Below are 20726 nucleotides of genomic sequence, written 5' to 3' on the forward strand. Positions count from 1 at the left end.
TTATTAAAGTACTCTATTCCTCCTGCACTATGTAATGGTGACAGTGTGTGGCTCGTGCAGTACTTGGTATAGGCTATGATTGTGATCTCTTGTAGGTTATGGAGTTAATTATTACTATGATAGTGTTGACGTGATCTATGCCTCCTTCATGGCGTGATGGTGATAGTGTGCATGCTATGTTAGTTCTTGGTGTAATTATGTTGATCTATCTTGCACTCTAAGGTTATTTAAATATGAACATTGAATTGTGGAGCTTGTTAACTCCGGCATTGAAGGTTCGTGTAATTCTACGCAATGTGTTCATCATCCAACAAAAGGGTGTAGAGTAGTCCTATTATGTGATCATTGTTGAGAGTGTCCACTAGTGAAAGCAGGATCCCTAGGCCTTGCTTCCAAGCATCGAATCTCCGTTTATTTACTGTTTTGTTGCATGTTTACTCGCTGCCATATTTTATTCAGATTGCTATTACCACTCATATACATCCATATTACTTGTATTTCACTATCTCTTCGCCGAACTAGTACACCTATTAGGTGTGTTGGGGACACAAGAGACTTCTTGCTTTGTGGTTGCAGGGTTGCTTGAGAGGGATATCTTTGACCTCTTCCTCCCTGAGTTCGATAAACCTTGGGTAATCCACTTAAGGGAAACTTGCTGCTGTTCTACAAACCTCTGCTCTTGAAGGCCCGACACTGTCTACAAGAATAGAAGCACCGGTAGACATCAGTCATCTGCGTGTTGTGGCTTCAATTGGAAGTTAGTGAGGCTCTCTCATAAAGAGATCCTCCGTATCTCTTCGATGTCCCATAGTGAGGCGATAAGATCTTTGACCAGCATCGCCGGTTTCCTGTACCGGCATACGCAAGGTATGCCGGTACCCCTTGATTTGTACGCCGCATCCATATGCCGGATTACATACCGGGTTAACTTATGCGGCGTTAGAGCTCCAGCCTTTACCTTAAGCCAATTGACCTTTAATCCGGTCAACGGTCAAATTATCATCACGCTGTGTTCCGGCATAGCTTGCTTATCACTACAACAAAACCAGCATGTAGCTACGGTTTAAAAGAGACGGGCTAACCTATCCGTGTTAACCCACTCCCACCGAATCTCCCACCTATCATGTAGATACGAGAATATGTGACGGCTCGATCCACCGTCTCTACGTTTTGTCTATCTAATTAGGTTCCACGAAACTGGTTGTAAATTTTATCAAAGCTACAGATGGAAAAGACACGGTGAAGAGCCTGTCTCTAGCGAATTCCTGTGGCACGCGTTGGCGAAGAGAGGAAATAGCGCGAAAGTAAAAGATCGCGTGATGTTCGGCGCCAAATATTTAGACGGTTAGGATATTAGAGTTTTATCTGTAGCATCTCGAACAGAGCTTCGGGTCAAAGAAGCTTTCTTCCCTATTCTCTCGCCACGGCCGCCCTCGCGCCGCCCCCGCGTCAAGGCCCCTGGATCGCAGCACCACCGCCCCGCGGCAGCGCCACTGTGCCATCGGAACACCGGCAGGATCTTGCATCCGACTCGCCCCCGCAAGCGGATCCGCTCGTAGCTGCCCCGGCGAGAAAGGACCGATGGCCCGCCAGAAGGAATCAATCACTTCAAACTCTGCAGAACTCATCCACGACGGACTGGGAGCCTCCTGCATATCTTACCTCCTGAGTCTGATCCCCATAGCCACCACCCCTCTGATCTCACCATATCTGGGATTAATCGCCGCCCTCCCCAACTCAGAACCTAGATGAAATACAAAGGTATATACTGGCGCAGCTTGAAGACTATGTCTTTCCAATTATTGGTTTCAGATTTCTTCCTCGTGTGCGTTCTGATTATATCTACATGAGTATATTTGTTAGTGCGCGCACACCAAGTGTTTGATTTTTGTTCTCTGTGTCACTCTGTCTATGGTTTAGAATTTCGGGGGCTCCTGAGGCCTGAGGAGACAGAGTTGACATAGTTGACTGTTTGACATCAGATTATTCTTCATCAAGGTATTACCTTACAATCTACCGCTTTTAAAGTGTCTTTTATGTCACCTATGTGTTCCCAGAATCTGGTACTTGTTCGTGTAGATGGTGTCCCTTTGTTTAGTCGATTAGAGCAAGGTTGTTTATATCTGGTAGCAATTGATTTGGCTAGAGTGGACGAGCAATTCTGAAACTAGGTCCACACAATCATTACCTAGGTAAGGTCAGCGTCTTATAAATACAATAATTATTGTAGCAAACTGAAAACACCTGTAATTACCACTACTAATAAAAGAGCGATAACTCAAAGAATATTAAGTATCCACACACACTAGGAAGAAAAAGTTTTGCTAGGAAGAGGAAGGAAGTGGTAATTATCGATTGCTTGATTTGTCTATCTTTTTACTCATTTTGTCTCATACTTCGACATTTGTAATATTCCAGGAAGATGCTCTTGGAAGGGAGGTGGATTGAGCAACTTTCTTTTATGAATGCCATAAAACTAAGGATGGCGTGTATGTCAATGCGTTAACTGAGGAAAAAATGGTATTGACTCTTTTGTAGTGGAGTAACTATGCCTAATTTGGTATTGGCTCACATTCCTACAAAATCTCTAGGCTTGGTTGCTTACGGTTTGTACTTTTGATATACACTAAGAGATCAATATGCATATCCTAGTACCTTTTGTGATGATTGAATGTTCAATGTATTATTGGTTCACATGAACATTGCCTTGTCGTAGAAAATGCTCCATCAGTGTAGATAGACCTCCAAAGAACTTGGTTGTATAACAATTTTCATTGATAGGGTGAATATCAAGATTGGAGCTACATAAATGATCCATGAGTATGTGTTGTGTTCCTTCTGGCAATATTATTAGTAAAGAGGGTATTTATGTTGGATAAATATTTCCAAGAGTGTCATGATTCCTAATGTTTAATCATTGTTCTACCAAGCTGAATGGTTCAAAGTATATGGCTCATCTTTAAATTGGCGTCTGCCTAGAGTAGTTATGTTACTACACTATTATTAAACCTACCTATGACTATGCTATATATTATTTTCTTGCTGGATCTGATAGTTTGACATAACTTCTCCAATATATAATCTTTTCAATAGCATGTACATGATATTTTTCACTCTTTACTCTACTTGTAAAATTGGTTGCCCTCTAATTTTTTTTTTTTATAATGAGGTATACATGAAATTGGCTGAGAAAAAATTAGATGGGCCTGAAACTGAGGAAGATTATGAAAAAGGCATGAAAGATGTATTTGGGAAGGACCACCCTGGTCGTGTCCGTGGAATGGGCCCAACAATTACCCCATCAAAGTATTTGGGTGGGAGGTTTTCACTCTGTCAAGAGAAGAAGGAAGAACTAGCACTAGTAACGCACAAGATGGTCTCATGAAATTTGTGTTGTCCTATCTTGCGGAGAAGTACCCAGAAGATGATCTGCTTTCACGTCTGCCACCACGCCTTAGAAGGCAGCTGGTATGTACAAACAGAAATATTTTTACAATCTCGCTTGAAAATGCATATTTCTTTCACATATAACAAATCAGAAAAGCAAAATGATTTTTTCCTTTGAATGGTAGGTTGCTGACAGGAAGAGAATTCAATTGTCACCTAACAAGTCGACGTCAACTTCCGGAGAATCGCCCTGAAGCAAGTCAGGAATAGGAAATATTTAACTAGAAATTGAATCATAATAGTTATAATTGCAGATATTTATTATATTGTAAATACATATCTGGTAGTCAAGAGTTTGCATTTGTGATATTAGGTTCTTTTCTGAACTATTTCGTTGTACCTTACAGATTGATTTGTGTTCCGGCTGAACAATATTAGTAAAATTGTCCTTTTCTCTCTCAATATTATGTGCCTTTATCTTGCTGATGTTATGTAATAGATACCTGCTGTGATGTTGGCTACAAATTATGCATAATGTATGTAGGTAATCATATACCTGCCATTCATAAACATTATACAATAAATTAGAGGGACCGTATCAAGAAAATTAGAAAAATGTCTCTTTTGTTTTGACTTAGACACGAGAAAACCATCTCTACCAATATGATAGCCATCTCTAAGGAATTACTCTCATGTTTCACATTTCAAAACTAGAGATGGGTATAATTTGAATTAGAGACGGTTGTTGGCATGTCAAGTGAATTATATTGGAATTTGAATTCACTACCTAGCGACGGATTTGACCGTATCTAGTGATCGTCTCTAGTTGTAGACATGGTTATCAAAACCGTCTTTACATGTTTGACACGGTTGCTATGGCAACGGCCATAAGACGGGTGATAGAACCGTCGCTAGACCTTGTAGAGACGGGTAAAACCGTGGCTACAAGGCATGAAAACCGTCGCTAGATGCTGATTTTGCTGTAGTGTATCCAGCATAACTACATTATGCTGGCTAGTCACGCCCAAGCTTAACCTACCAGGGGTTTCCCCCCCGAAAAAGAACAAACATGAGGCCAGATCATCGCGGCCCAAACCGAAGCGCACCTGCCAGTACATCTCCATAGACGTTGCATGGTTTCTCTATCACACGAGGACGCCGGTAGGGTGGAACTATGTCCACCTCCCTACCAGTCGGTTGCTCAACTTGCGCCAGGTGCCGGTGCCTTCGGTTCCACGGGATGGGTTGGGCTACTAGAGATGCCCTATGATCATAGATGGGAAACCCAAAGGGAAATGATCAAATACCCTCGGGATCTCGCGTTGCCATCCTACGGGTCAACACACGCGATCATGTCCCCTGGATCCCATCTTATCTCCTCCCATTGTAATCTTCCTCTCATTTCCTCCCTTTTCCCTCTTCCCCACTGGGATATCCCCACACCAAATCCCCAATGATCCTGCTGGCGGGTGCTAGAAGATGGTGAACACTGACACAACGATGCTGCTATGTGGGCACACAATCTTCTACCTTCAGCGGCTGCACCACACACCGCCTTCGAGAGTAGACGCGTCATTCACCTCATCCTCAGCGCTAGTTGGGACATCTTCTTCATCGTCTCCATCATCGTGGCTGCCGGGCTTTTGTAGTACACGGTATCATCTCATTTGACCCCCCCCCCCGACATACGAGGTAACGAGGGGTGGAGCTGCATGCGTCGCTCGCCAAAGCTACAAACAGCCGCCACTAGATCTACAATCGGCGTAGTTGTATAAGTTGTGTGGTGGTTCTGCAAAATGAGGTGGTGATGCTACCGACCGTCGACAGTTGTGATGCTACCGATCGTCTACGATAGTGTTGCCCAGTCAAATTAGGGATGCTACCAGCTGCGGTGATGATACTAGAGGTCGTCAACGATGCTACCAGCAAGGGCGGTGATGTTACTAGTAGAGAGGGGTGATGGTATCGACGGATCTACGGCGGTGCTCCAAACTATGGTTCGATAGAAAAAATGCTATGAACGTTTGGTGTTCTTGCTTTTGCATCCTTGCATAAGTGTTGACCTCTCCATTATGATTTGTTCGAGCGGGGGGGGGGGGGGAGGGCGTGAGCTTGTTACTCTTGGAGGGTGACCTGCTAGTTGGCTTGGCGTTTGGTGCACCGATGATCTCTTTGTGAAAGATTGTGAAGTGGCTGTGGAGCTTGTCATCTCCGGAGTGGAGGAAAACCTAGCCACAAGGAAAGGCTTTTTTTTTCCTTCGCAGAATTGGCTAGCTTGGAGAAGAAGGTGAGCCTTCGTAGCATTCGTGAGACCTTCATTTATCCGCACCTCTCCAACGTGGCGTACCTCACTTCACGTGAGGGAATATGGAAATACATCTTAGTCTCTGCGTGCCTCGGTTTTCTATATACCCGAGTTTACTTTTCTTGTGATAGACATCGTGCTTGAAGTACTATATCTTGCTTCTCACTTGTGGTGTATATATCTTCTACTTCTTGCCTAGCTTAACTTGTTGTTGGTGCACTTAGTTGAGGCCGGTGCTCTTGGTGGTATGGATGAGGGCGTCGATGCCACGCTCGCGGCGTACAATGATTTCCCGCTGCGCACCAACAACCCTCAACAGCGAGTTGTCTGCTTCCCGGCGGTGCACTCCATCGCGACGTCAACGTATCCAGCCTCGTCGTCCTCCGGCTCGTCGGGCGCCACGAGGCAGTAGCACTCAGCGCCCTATACGCCGTCGGGACGCGGCGGCGGTGTCGTCATCCGCGGTTCTTCCTCGGGGCGAGTAAAAAGGGAGGCGGTGGTGAAGAAGGAGGAGCTCCATTCACCGCCATAGAAGCGCCTCATCTCAGGCGCCGTAGGGCGCCTCTCCTCCCGTTGTTCTTCTGCCACCGCCACTGCAGGAGGAGAAGAAGTGGTGGGAGGTGAAGCTAGAGATGCAGGGGCGAACCGCTGCGCCGACGATCTAAAGGACGCGTCGGGAAGCATTTTCTGTTGCACTAGTCGATCAACGAGGACGTGCCAGCGTTGGTCAACGGCAAGCAGTATGGTGGTCAGCGATCGACAACAACAACATCGCCGCCCCTGCTCCGACACCGACGGTAAAAACTGAGGACGGCGACGACAACAGCAACTTCGACTTCGTCTCATCCTCCGAAGGCGGCAACGGTGACAACGTCGGCATCTTGGACTCAGCGCGTTCAACCTCCTTCATTAAATTAGGTTTGACGTTTCTTAGTTTAAATTTGTCAAATTTGTACAAATTTAATGAAATCTGCCAGATTTAAAATTTAAAATTTAAAATTGTTATTTTTTAAAATTTGAGGTTGTTTTAGTTGCTATTAGAGGCACCGGTGGTTGGGACACACCGGTGGAGATGCGGGAATGGGGCGAGGCGGGGATGGGGAAAATATTCGCTGGGACGGACGAGCCAAAAAGAAATCCCCAATCTCCATTTTCCTAGTGGCCTTCGCCGTCGGCCGGCGAGCCACCAACTCAAAGTTTCACCAATGCACTGGATAGAAGGAGGTTAGTGAGGACACAAAGGAGGGCTCTACACGGCGCGGATTTGGTGGGACATTGATGGTGTGTGTGGACTCTATGAATAGTAAATTCAGAAAAATACTAAATAAAATCAGAAAAAATACGGCATAATCATGTATGTAGAGAATGTATATAGGTAAGTGCATGTCATGTTTGTAACTTATGTGAGACAAAGTGTCCAACACTAAGGACCGGAGGATTTTCACTGAGCAAAAAAACACAAAGTTCTATTTTCTCTCCTTTTTTTTATAGACCACATACAACTGCATTTTTTCTTGAAAATTTGCACTAGTAAGTATCAAAGTAATATGTACATGGATGACTTATTTCAAAATCTATTGAATCTTTGAAATCACATTTTTGATATTTTTTGAAAATCAGTATCTACATCGTTATTCTTGTTACAGGAATCAAGGATGAGGCAAAATTTAATGTTCATAGGTTGAACAAACTAATTGGAGCGTACACAACATATTCAGACATGATAGCAAAAATCCAACTGTTTAACGAGCTCATTTGTTTTATCATCTGAATCCAATCCAACTCCTTTATGTGAGCAGATTATGGTGCACATATTTTTCACCTGTTTATCTAAAGCCTCAGATGAAGTGAGATGTTGTCAGAAATCTGATGAGCAGATCAGATATTTACTCCAATCCAGACCTGGTGGTATGAGGAATTAGTTGCAGCCAATTGTTTTTCTCTCTGAACAAAGCAAATTTGTAATGTGGGTTTCTTGTTCCATGTGAAAACACAGATAAAAGTGTGTTCCAAAAGTTGGGCACAAGTGGCTGTAAATTATTTTATTTTCACTTGAAAAGAGACATATCCCCAGATTGGTGTCAAATCTTGTGACAGACTTCTTTTATGAGGCCAATGTGCCCTTCTTGTGGCAATACTGGTACAACTTTTGTTCCTCCTCGCATAGTTAACCTGCTTAACATTTCAGAAATTTATAATATCAACCACACACACCTCGCGTTGCATATCAACAATATATAAGATATACAATACAAAAGCACGCATGCATATTTAAACAGTGTGAAAAAAACATTCATAAGGGTGCACACATCAATCGGATCCACCGTGTAAAAATACTACCTCCGTCCCAATTTATAAGTTGTTTCAGTAGGCTAAAATTGCCTACCAAAACGTTTTATAATTTGGAACATAGGGTTTACCATATATAGTTGGATTCAATAAGATGGTCCAGCATGAGCTCCACTAATTCGTCGTGTTATTTGGTCAGGGTTACTTGGCAGTCAACAAAAACTTACTACTAAAGAGGCGGTCTTTACTAGGTTTGCAAATTTGGTAAAATAAATAATATCAACTAGTATGTATTGTACTAAATTGAACACATATCAAAGAAAGGCGATCAATCAATAAGTAGTTGCCCTTCTCCGGCCTGGGAAAAGCAGCGAACTCGTTAAACTAGGGGCTTTTTGATTCATGGTCGCTACTGTTGTATTGTATATTGTCGGGGGAAGCTACTGCTTCTACGACAGCTCCGCTTCCTCGTCTTGCTTCTACTTTGCTTGTTTGCGCGAAGGCTTAGAGTCCTTTTCGCTAGGTCCAAATTCGTTAGCTATATGTAATGTGCCCTGCTACCCTTTAACAGTATATGTACGATCGGCTGATTCTAGGCTGATGTCAATGGGATGCACATTAATAGTACTGGTCACCTACATCTCACCGGAATGTTACTACTGGTACACTGTTTAATTTGTACATCCTGTCACCTGTTACTCTAGTCGAACTTGACCGACCAGTAACACTGAAAATACAATCTATCAAACACTTGTCACAATCTGAGACAAACTAAATAATTCCCTCTGTCCCATAATATAAGATGTTATTATAACCAATATACTATGGGATGGAGGGAGTGGGAGGTAGTTATATGAAAAATGTGCCTACTTGTTGATCCTTAGCTGATGTCAACGTGACAGTCTAGAGACCATTGCTACACTGCCGTCTCAGGAAATATTGATCCATATGTAGGTGCAGGCCAGATATATAGCCTGTGAACTGTGATACATGTCACCCAGATCTGTTACTACTGATGCATCTATAACCAAGTGTCTCCCAGGTAAATCGTCTTTAATTTACTCAGCCTGCCATCTGCTACTCTAGTCGAACTTCATCTACCAGTGACACCGAAAAGATGACCTAGCAGCTAGGAGGAACTTATAGCAATCTGGGACAAAGTTGCCTATGTCAATTGTCAAGTCATCATCCTAGTGAAGACAAGCGAATGAAAGAGGAGAAAGGCAAAAGACAGCTACTTGAAGGAGATAAAACTAGGAAACTGACATGCCAGCACACTACGACTTGTCCAAGAATGCATGTCCACATGTCTGCCGTAAATATGAACACAAGTTTCTATCAAGAACCCTAAGTACGAAACCCACCACTGATATTGCAAGGTATTGATCCAATAAATCCAAACAGACACATTAACTCATCAGTAGTGTTTAATTTGCTCAACTTGTCATCTTCTAGTTTAGTCTAGTCTACTCTAATCGAACTCGACAGTCCAGTGACACCAAAACTACAATCTACCAAGCACCTGACATTAGTCCTGACTCCTGAGACAACAAACTTGCTATGTCCATTAATTCAGAATCCAATAAATAGTCAAGACAAGCAAACAGAAGGGTAAAAAAAGGTACTAAGAGATAAAACTAGGAAACTGCTACTATAATAACTTGCTCGAATAATGACATATTTCTGCCGCAAAAACAAATATCTCTATCAAGAACCCGGTCGAATGGAACAGGAAAATATATGGTGGAAGCAGCAAAGACTGGATTTCTGGGCATGAATAAATATGCCTGATGTTAACCCTAACCAGCATAAACCCTTACCTCTTCTACACACAAAGCAGCTTCTAAAGTTAGCATGCCTCACAATCCCCTCAAAGCATGCTCCAACTGCAATCACCTTTCATAAAACCTGCACATATTTTTCCAATCACAACACCCATCACAGCATGTAAATAGTAACTGAGTAGCAAAATTGCTCTTTGCAGAGACAGTGCCTCGGAAAAAAACAGCCAAAAGAAGACATAAGGAATGCTATATATCTGAAGGCATGCTGCTTATCTCTGGAACTATCAAGGGAACATCCCTCGAGAAAATGCTTGGACTTTCTCAACAATTGCCTCACACACCAGTCAGTTACTGGCTTCTCGAGCAGACCCTGTTACTCAGGAAAGGGAAAAAAGAAAAAAAGGAAAGGGAAAAAGAAAAGGAAAAGGAAAAAAGAAAATAGTGAATGCCATGACATAAACACATACATTTACATTTTATGCGAACTTGGTGAGAATTGAGCAGCAAACAAGATAACAAATAAATTATACAGGGCAATTCTCTACATTCATCAGAAGAAGTAAACAATTAGTGAACTTATTTGTAACATAGCGATCAATTATTGGATCATCAGATCATTACTGATACAAGGTACACATGAACGCAAAAAAAAAAAAAACAGAGTACTTGATGCAAACTATATCAGAAAATGTTTACAGTATGCAGAAAAACATCTTCGGACCATTGCACAAGCCAAAGCATGCCCACGGAAACGTAGCATAGCCTAGAGATAAGTTGTTTATATAGCCTTTATAATGGACTTTACTTGAGTATGGATAAGTGCGCACTGCCTTCAATCTTCACCGCAGAATCAGCTCCAACTCTCCACAAGCCTGCAACGACAAGTATATGGTTGGTTGGTTTTGACCTCGCTGTACTAAATAACCTTACAGTCTCCAGTGTTACATTTAGGAGTTAATCTCCATCAATTAAGTATAATGAGGAATACATTTTTTATAGATCAGACGAACACTCTGGTCCACACTGAAGCTCTCCTGAGATCTCCATATCCTGCAAATAAAACTCCTAAATCAGAAAGGAGGTAACAAACACTAGTTCAGCGCTATGCATCCATTGGTTGAGCAGACTCAGGTGAACACTCTGCTTAACATCATATGGCAGACTCCCCTAAAGCACCATCTCCTTCAGGTCCATGTTGCCCATTAATGTTGGACACGGATGCAGGCAATGGAACATCTGCTGAGCATTTATCTGTAGACGACGCACCAGTTTCATCAGCAAACTGTAGGTCCTCCTGGATAACCAGATTTGCCTTTTCTAGTAAAGCATTCCGCAGCCTAACTTCAGTGTCATGATTGATGCCTTCAGAATCTGAACCAGCTTTCGACTGATTAAGCTTTCTATCAGGAGAGCTCTCCTTATGGACTTTCCTTTTATCCGAAGAAAAGGGATCATCAAGAGAACTACTGTCTTTCCTAGCTCTAGCACCCTCTTCTGATCTCTTCAATTCATGCTGGTCAGTACCATCCCTATGGTGTTTTTCCCCGGAACGTCTTGAGCTTCTATGGGACCGTGAAGACAAATGACGAGAGCTTTTATCCTTAGAAGAATGTTTTGATTCGTCTTCTCTGTATTTTCTGTCCACGTCAATTTTATCTCCAGTCATCCCAGCACCATCCTCAATACTGTCCTCATTCTTCCTCTTGTCATACTCCAGGGCAGCATCATGCCTAGGTTTCTTGTGATTACCATTATCACTGGTCAGCATTTCATCTTCAGATACAGATGAACTCCTTTTATGAGCAACAACAGAAGTATCCACATTCTTATCTTCCACTGGGTCCTTTACAGACCTTTCATCTTTTCCACCTCTACTAGATCTGCTAGATCTTTTTTTGTCATCCTGCGTCTCAGATTTTTTTACGTCCTTCTTATCACTGCTACGATGCTTTCTCTCTTGTGACCTGGATCTTGAATGCCTGCTACGACGAGAAGAACGCTCGTCACGTGTTGGTGATGATTTGCTTCCTTTATGACGCCTCGGTGACCTTGAATCAGCACGACCTGACCTTCTTGATTTCGATGGGCTTAAACTTTCTTCCCTTTGCCGCTTCGGTGACCGAGAATCAGCTCTCGATGACTTCTTATACCTCGGGCTTATACTTCTACTTCTGTTCCTCCTTGAACTAGATGAATAATGATCACGGGATCGATCACTCTCTCTTCTCCCAGACCTGCTATACTTGTCCCTATCGTCCCTATATGACCGGTCACTCCCATACTTTGAGTAGTGGTGAGATCTTGATGGAGATCGTGATCGGTGCTCCCGGGAGCGTCTAACTGGTGGAGAGTAAGAGCGATCCCGCCTACTCCGATGGTACTTGATAGGTGATCTTGACCGAGATTTGGACCTACGAGAAGGGGGTGAGAGCGATCTGTAAAATTAAATAATAAACTGGTCAGGACTCCTGCAATTTCACATGCTCCACAAAAAGCACAGATGCATAAACAAAAATGGCAATATATATGCCCAATAACAAAACAACGTCATCTGTAACTAGAGCTATCTCTTTCAATAAACTGGTCAGGACTCCTGCAATTTCATCTGTAACTAGAGCTTTCTCTTTCAATTATTTTACCTTCTTTCTAGTATTAAAAAATAAAGCATGTATTGCTAATGACAAGTTCCAAATCCCTTTCGCACAACCAATAATTGAAAGAACCATCCAGGTAAGAACAATGTGCTTCTAATCTCCTCGTAATGGGTAAGTAGACAAGAAAACAGGAAAGATCTATCTGTTACGAAATTATACCAAAGAAGATGACAAGAATTCATGTAACACCCAAAGAGTCAAACATTACCTTGACTTCTCTTTGGCCTCCTTTTCTTCCACAGTTTCCCCACCAAAGCCCTCTGCCTTCAGCTTCCTGCTTATTTCAGCAGCCCGTGCTGCTGCTGCTTCAGTGGCATTTTTCATAGTAGCTGCACGTGAAGCAGTCTGCTGAGCTGCCAATGCCGTCTGCATCATCAGTGCCTGCTGGAACTGCATCTGTTGCAACTGAACAGCTTGCTGCATCATCAAAGGCAAATTGCTATTTGCCAAAGTAGCCTTTTGAGGAAGAGACTTAGCCATCTCAACATTCAACGGGCGACCACCAACATCCACGTTACCGAGCGCCAACGCTGCGGTTGCTTCTTCCGGTTTGGTGTACTCCACATAAGCAGTATGTTTCGAGTCTGCAATGGTACAGTCAACAACTTTGCCGACATACCCAAACATCTGCTTGAGATGCTCCACAGTAAGCAGTGGGCTCAGGTTGCTAATCTGAACAGTTCTCTTCAGAGTCTCGGCTTTCTCAGCTTCCGTCGGACCTACAAGGACGACCATGCATGTGAGCGACATGACTAGGAAAACAATGTCTTAAGTGCATGTACCAATTCAGAAGAGCATGACATCTTCACTAAATTTCAAGGCAACATAACTCTAAATTTTACAAAACGGTGTTAAAATCTTGTAACCAAACATGGCTGACAGGATGAGGAGTTTAATGTAAATTAAGCACCTTAAGTTATTATAGGAATAGCATTGAAAAGCTTGCAACCAAACATGTCTAGATTATTGATTTGGCAGTTTGGCACAGTGGGGATAAACACAGGACCATCAGGCAATTCTTGATCCCAGTTCAATATTAGGTGCATGATGTGAATTCGTAAAAAATTGGCAGGTATTACCTGGAGCCAGCGCTGCAGCCTTGGCATCAGCTTGCATCTTAGCAGCATGTGCCTGAAGTGCCTGGGCAGCCATGATGGCCTGCGCGGCCGCCATGGCCGCGGCGGATGGCGCCATGGGAGCGTGGCCCAGCGTGCTCACAGACGTTTGGGCAGCCATGACTGACATGAGCAGCTGCTGCGGTGGGTGGCTGAACCTGCAGTCGGTCCCCTTGGTGCACTTGCCATTGATGTGCTCCCGACAAATCTCCCCCAGCGAGGCACCGACGCCAGGCAGGGTGACCCCGCCGGACGAGCCTGTGGAGGAGCCGGGGAAGAGGCCGATCATGCTGGGGAAGGGGCCGGAGGTTAAGGAGCCCGCGTAGTTGGGCATGTTGGGCATGGTCTGGTTGACCATGTTGGGGTACGCGGAGGAGGTAGTGGGGAAGGTTGTGGTGGCGGTGGGGTACGGGGACGCGGTGGTGGTGGAGGCGGCGCTGAAGAAGACGGGGAAGGGGCTGCCCATGATGGGCGCGCCGTCGAGGTCGACGTGGACCATGTAGTTGCCGCGCCTGGGGACGACGTAGGTGACGGCGTAGGAGCCGTCGGCGTTGTCCCTGACGGCGCCCTCGAGGTCGGAGCTGTCGGAGTTGTCCGCGGGGCGGACGCGGACGCGCACGCTCGCGCCGCCGGAGGTGACCCGGCGCCCGTCGCGGTCCTTGCCGACGACGGTGAAGGTGGCCGGCGCGGCCGCGGAGCCGCCGGCGATGCCGGGGCCGGCGGCGGAGGACTTGGCGGGGTCGACGGGACCCGGCGGGGCGCGGGGACGGTCGTCGTCGTCGGAGTCCGTGTCGGAGTTGGCGGAGGCGGCGCGGAGGGCGGGGAAGGAGGAGGGCTGGGCGGGGGAGGAGGAGGAGGGCTCCGGGTCCTGGGGCGGCTGGTCGGCGTGGGCGGATGCGGAGAGGGCGCGGAAGGTGGCGTCGAAGGCGGCCTTGGCGGCGGCGGTGGTGTCGGCCTCGGACTTGAGCTTCGCCTCCTCGGCCTGGCGCACCCAGATGGGCTTCGGCGCCGCCATGGTGCGGAGGAGATCGGCGACGGCGGGTGGCGGTGGTGCTGAGGTGAGCTTGCTAGGGTTTGGCTTCCGTCGCGAAGAGGAGAAGAAGAGGACCCGAGATGGATTAGATTTGGAGACGAATAAAAAAAATATGACGATGACGGTAATGCTCCCTTCTTGGGCCGACTTCCTTCTTTTTGGGGCTTCACTGGGCCACCTTTCATAACTATGTTTCTCATATGGCCCAACGTTTCTACAAGTTACGTGTAAGTAAAGCTAGATTATAATTCTCAAAAAAAAAAGTAACGCTAGATTATTCCCCCCCTTTCCCCTCTCTCTTCGCCGGCTCCCCTTGAGAGTCCCTCGCCGCCTCTCAGCTCCTCCCTCCCCCTTTTCCGGTGGCTTCGCCGGCTGGAGGCGGCGGGAGGGAGAAGGGAGGAGGTCGGTATGTATATAGTAGATCTAGGTTTAGTAGTAGTTGTGTTCGGGCTCTGTCCCGGTTTGACGTGATGCCGGTGGAGCTTCGGTGGCCGACGCCTGCGGCCGGCGCTCGGTGGCTGGGGGTGATGTTGCTTCTGCTCACGGTGCTCCGGTGGATGGAGCCGAAGGTGACAAGCAACGTTGCTTTTCCCTCCACGCAGAATAAGCCCGATGTGGCTTCATAGCTACCAGATCTTGAGATCCCTAGCCATCTTCTTGTCGTCCCGGTGACGGGAGGAACTGTTGGCGATGGGATCTGTTCGGATCCGTATGGTTCTGGAGTAGGCGGGGGAGATCTTCTTGCTGCGTTGACATGCTCAAGACGAAGACTTGCAGCAACTAGTGCCGGTTGTTGCTTCTATGGCGGCTGTACTCTAGGGAGTACATCATCGGCGCCGAGTTCGTCGTTGACCCTTCAAGCCAAATGGCGACCACTCCCCCTGATCTGCTGGTACTTGAGAGCCAGCTTAGGGAATACTTCAACCTCCAGCTTCGGAGGCATGATAGCTCCGCCGTGTTCGGCTCCCGCTGCGGTGACCCAAGTGGCCATGTTCCCGGTGTCGCTGCAGTTGAGCACGGCAGGATGCACTGTGAGTTTGGTGGAGAAGGAGCTAAACTGGATCGTGTTCTTCATCCTAGATCTAAGGTCCTTTGTGCAAATTTTAGGCATTTATCTGTTATTTCGTATCTTTTCAGGGTCCTTTTGTATTTTGTACCTCCGTGGCTCTAGATTAATTAAGAATCTCAGTCCTTGGGGACCTTTTCGGTTAATTTTTTTTTTGCGAAACACAATACAGACGTAGACGTTCATATATATGCACATACACTTATTTCTATGAACGCACGTACACCCTATCTTTATAAGCACCTCCGAGAAATTGCGTCGAAAAAATTTCATCCAACAAATCTTGAGATTGACAAAGTCGGCTAAACGGGCCGGACTTTTTCATCGAAAGTGAAAAGAAAATAAAAAATGTGGCACGCCCCCGACGGTCAATTAGCACGATGCTTGCTATTCTTAAAAAAAAAACAAGATGCTTAGTCAAACAAAAGCTCACTAATACTCCGCCGGTCAATGGCGGCGACGACACCTGGCCGCCTGCCGCAGGTGCAGGAGAGGCTGCAGAGTGCAGAAGCAGGAAGCAGCGACCATGGCGAACCCATGGGGCAACTCCTCGAGCAGCCTGTGGGCGACCCTGGGGCAGGCCTCCAACGTGGCGCAGCTGTCGGCGGGCTAGTCTCCATGGTGGTGCAGGCGGCCCTGGCGGCGCGCCGCCACCGGGACGCCTGCGTGCGGCTCGCGCAGCACGTGGAGCTCGTCGGCGGCCTGCTCAGGGAGCTGGAGCTCACGGAGCTGATGCGGCGGGAGGTTACCAGGCGGCCGCTGGAGCAGCTCGGCGGCGCGCTGCGGCGGTGCTACGCGCTCGTCAGCGCCTGCCAAGACTGCGGCTACCTCCGCCGCCTGCTCCTGGGGGCACGGATGGCGGAGGAACTCCGCGCCGCGCAGCACGAGATCGACATGTTCATCCGCCTCATCCCGCTCATCGCCCTCGTCGACAATTCTACGGATAATCGTCCTGTCAAGGTACACTTCAGTTATTTCTTACTACCAATTAAACAAATCGATTTGAATTTAGAAAATCCGATTTCGTAGGGTGTTCCAGCTCTGTAATAAGACCAAAGCTAACCTCCATCATAATTCTTACAACCAGTGCTGGCTAATTGTTCATAAAAAATATTTATCTTTGTGTTTGTCTAGCAGGTTGATGAGGGGATGCTCAGTGTGGTCACAGATAGTTCAAACTGTCACACCAGGTCAGATAGTTTTCATTATGTAGTGTATTATACTCCGTAAACATTCATCGTTATGTAGTGTATCGCTTACTTTGATCAAATGACAATGTGGATGGTTAACCGCTGTGTATGCTGACATAGTGATAAGCAACAAGATAACTATGATTCTTGACAATACTTGGTTCACTAGTGACTACCGCTTGATCTAGATCATAGAACTGGTTCTGGTTCGGAGCTAGTGTTACAACTTGTAAAATATGTATATTATATCTGCAATGTAGATGTAAACTGGATCAGTCAGCTTGAAATTAAGATATGAGTGTGTTTAACTAAAAATATACTATTATGTTTGAAAATTTTCTAGTATCTTTATCGATAAGTATGATGTTTTCCCTCTTAAAATGAACAGGTGTGAAGCTTAAGTCATGTAACTGTGCCAGAAATTCTTTCAGTTAGATAGACTCGGATGTCCAAATTATGCCACTCTTAGGACTGCGTTAAAACGATTGGTAGGTGAAGTATGGATATGGACATATAGTAATGGTGAGATTTACCTAATTTTAGGTTTTCAACAAGAGCTTCGGATTTCAGTAAAGTACGTGTTCAGCGAGCTACTAAACTTCGCAATGTTGGAGACCAACCATTCATAGGTAAATAGCTACTTCTATGGATTTCCTAACTGCCTACTCATCGACTCAGATATGGAAACTAATAGATTTAAGTTTCATTTTAAAGTTATTTGCTGCAAGAATTTTAGAATTGCTTTATTATTATTTCTATCACATAGCAATACCCCCGCTGCTCATCTTTTTGATATATTGGAATGGAGAATAAAATTGGCAGTACAATGGGTTTTGATATTGTTCTTTGTATACTGCCGTATCCCGCCGTATCCCTGTATCCCACCGTATCAGGACGTCAGTTCGGCAGTTTCTGCCGTATCCGTGCTTGTTAGGTTATACATGCAAAAAAAATCATGAGTAAACATTGAGTCGTCACATAGGATTCAACTGTGGCCAGATAGAAGTTAATAAGCACATGTGAAAGAGCACTAGCTAATGGGGAAAAACAACATCTGCACAATACAAACTATGAACTTCAAATTACTCAATATACAATTCTATACTGATAAGTTCAATCCTATACTGAAAAGTTCCTTTTTGGTACATATTTACTCCATTTAGTAACTACTTGAAAAAAAAAAAAAATCCCGGGACTGCGGCGGGCTTATGCCGGCCTACATGAAACATTCGAGTTGAGTGATAGAAACATCATCAATATATTTTACGACTTCTTGTATCAGCCTCTATTTGTCTTCGTAAGATCGCACTCTTGTAATTAGGATGAGTTGATGATGAATTTAACAAGCAAAGGAGTGTGTTGTCCATAATTTTGTATTCTCTTAGTCACGCGAGTTTTTATGTCATCCCATTGGTGACAAGGATACATTATCCATGAGTCAGGAACCGTGGACCTTCAAGAGCAGAAACTCTTTGACATTGAAGAACTTGTGGAGCTTTGTACTCGCATAGAAGAGGCTTGTGTGGGTTTTGCAAAGTTCAACTTCTTTCAGATCGCGGATGCTACAAACAATTTCTCAGAGAAGGCAATAATTGGGTGTGGTGGATTTGGGACAGTTTACAAGGTAGCATTTTAGCTAACATAGAAAGCAACTAACGAAGTGAATGCATGTCTTCCTTGCCATTACAATAAACTACTGATTTCTGTTGAGACTTGAGAGACTGTTATTTGAACTCCCTTAGTAACCATTGCAGGGCCAGTTACCTGATGGACTTATGGTTGCCGTTAAACGGCTTGATAAGCATGCAACAATATTCGATTTTGACAGTGAGTTGCAGCTTGCAAAGCTTCAGCATATCAATCTGGTTAGGTTATTGGGGTGGTGCGTCCATGGGAAAGAAAGGATTTTTGTCTACGAGTTCCTCCAAAATGGTTCCTTGGACCATTACATATCTGGTACGCTTTCCCTTATCGGAGTTAATTTTCACGCACACCTCATTTAATTCCTACTCCCTCCATTTCAAAATTGATGTCCTTTTAGCTTCTCCAATTATTTGGTAAAATACTTGTCTTTCTATACTTCCGATGCAATTTTAGTTATCGTGTTCCAAGGAGCTTCTGTTGCACTTGGATGCCTTGCTTAGGGAGGAAAATATTCTAGTGACCAACTCTAGGAAGACATCTATTTCGAAACGGGGGAGTAGTAAATAGGTACATAAGCTCTAGGCCTCTAGCTTCACCTTATTGTTTGTTGCTCAAATTATAACCGGTTTTGAACCTATTGTAGTTTGGTTTACATCAGAATGGAAATCGCAATTATTATATCTAAAAGGTAATCACCATTCGAATATTTTGCAGACAGAACAAAAGGGCCATTGCTAGACTGGTCTAAGCGACTCAAGATAATCGCAGGGTTAACAGAGGGCTTTGTTTACCTGCACAAAGGCTCCAGGTTCTGGATCGTCCATAGAGACTTAAAACCACATAATATCCTCTTGGATTACAACATGATCCCAAAGATTGCTGATTTTGGATCAGCTAGAGCACTGAGCTCAGACGTCGCAGAAGAGCGTACAATCAGGGTTGTGGGGACTAGGTATAAGCTGCATAATTTATCAATCTTTACAGATTCCATCATTCATGTTCAGATGTTCCAGTATTGCAGTTTTAATCTCTTCTGTTTGCACCTTTCAGTGGTTACAAAGCACCGGAGTATGCATCTGAAGGAGTTTACTCAATGAAGACAGATGTGTTCAGCTTCGGCGTCTTGGTTCTGGTGATCATTAGCGGACGGAAGAATACCATACTCGACAAGCAAGGAGATACTGTTGGTGAACTTGTACGAGACGTGAGTGAACTGAATATATTTCAAGCAAGATTTCGCATAGTTATACACTCACGACTGCCTTATGTTGGGTCCATATATGTTTCTAAATTTGGATTTGCGTTGCAGTTCTCTCATGTCAAGTTTATTGGAAAAATATTTCAGGCCTGGCATATGTGGAAGGACCAAAGGTTGCATGAGCTTGTGGATCCGGCATTAGGGAACGTATATGAAATCGCCGAGATTACGCGGTGCACTCAGGTGGCACTGCTTTGCGCTCAGGAAGATCCAGCAGATCGGCCCACCATGACTGATGTTGCTGTAATGCTGAACTCTGAAACCATGAGCTTACCAGTGGAACCTAAGCAGCCTACTGCACTGAGTAAAGGGTGTGCTGGTGAAGACACGTCGTCGGCATACATGGGCCAAACAAGCAGGACAATAGACATAACTATAACGAGTTCGGCTCCCATGTCGACTAGAGTTCGAATCATTCTAGACCCAGAGGTTTGATACGATGATGGAAATTCAGTATCATATATCATTAAAATATGAGTAAGGATCTTTACAGCTGGGATAGTCTACAAGATTACAGGTAATAAGTTCGGTTTAGAGTAAAAGGATGAGATAGTATACAATATTGTAGATATTAAGTTCAGTTTTATGAGTGAGCAAACATGTTTGTGGTGTACTAAACTAATGTTCTGTCAGCTACTTCGAAATATAAATGTATAATGTTCCAACTTTTGTCGTTGCTATCCTAGCAAGTTTTAACCAGGAGTGCCCATATAAGGGACCAGATATTCCCCATGTCCCTATGAAAAGAAGGCCGTTCTTTTCAGTTTTTTTTTATCCATTTCATTTCTTTGCTTGACCATAGTTGGTTTGATCCAGAAACAGTGTTAACAATCTTGCACTATGTCACTATGTGGTACCACCATATGATCTATGCATACTATTGTTCCTATTTTCTACGGTATTCAGAAATAGGGATATTAGAACTTGACGCTGGATCAATCAAGTGCGCAAACCAAAACTAGCCAGCACGTTCAAATTGAGAATCATCAAACATCAACTTG

General features: G+C 44.7%; 1 protein-coding gene and 1 pseudogene across 6 annotated transcripts; one reads left to right on the plus strand and one right to left on the minus strand.

The window, feature by feature from the left end:
* Positions 1–7605: 7605 nt before the first annotated feature.
* On the minus strand, positions 7606–14640 carry LOC124698448. Of its 6 annotated transcripts, XR_007000980.1 has the most exons (6): positions 13499–14640; positions 12628–13138; positions 10754–12200; positions 10571–10637; positions 9802–10135; positions 7606–7864 (listed from the first exon to the last, which is right to left on the minus strand). XR_007000980.1 is itself a non-coding variant. In XM_047230937.1 (3 exons), exons 1-3 carry the CDS (start codon positions 14547–14549, stop codon positions 10916–10918), a joined length of 2847 nt encoding a protein of 948 aa, XP_047086893.1. In that variant the 5' UTR covers positions 14550–14640; the 3' UTR covers positions 10290–10915. The 6 variants fall into 6 exon arrangements, 1 of the variants encoding a protein (XP_047086893.1); XR_007000969.1 differs by having other exon boundaries at positions 10571–12200; XR_007000971.1 differs by having other exon boundaries at positions 7606–7867; positions 10571–12200.
* A 1519-nt stretch (positions 14641–16159) lies between these two features.
* Positions 16160–20275, plus strand: LOC124684271 (annotated as a pseudogene).
* Positions 20276–20726: the final 451 nt, after the last annotated feature.

This window comes from Lolium rigidum, chromosome 1 (genome assembly GCF_022539505.1).
Source record: "Lolium rigidum isolate FL_2022 chromosome 1, APGP_CSIRO_Lrig_0.1, whole genome shotgun sequence".
Lineage (NCBI taxonomy): Eukaryota > Viridiplantae > Streptophyta > Magnoliopsida > Poales > Poaceae > Lolium > Lolium rigidum.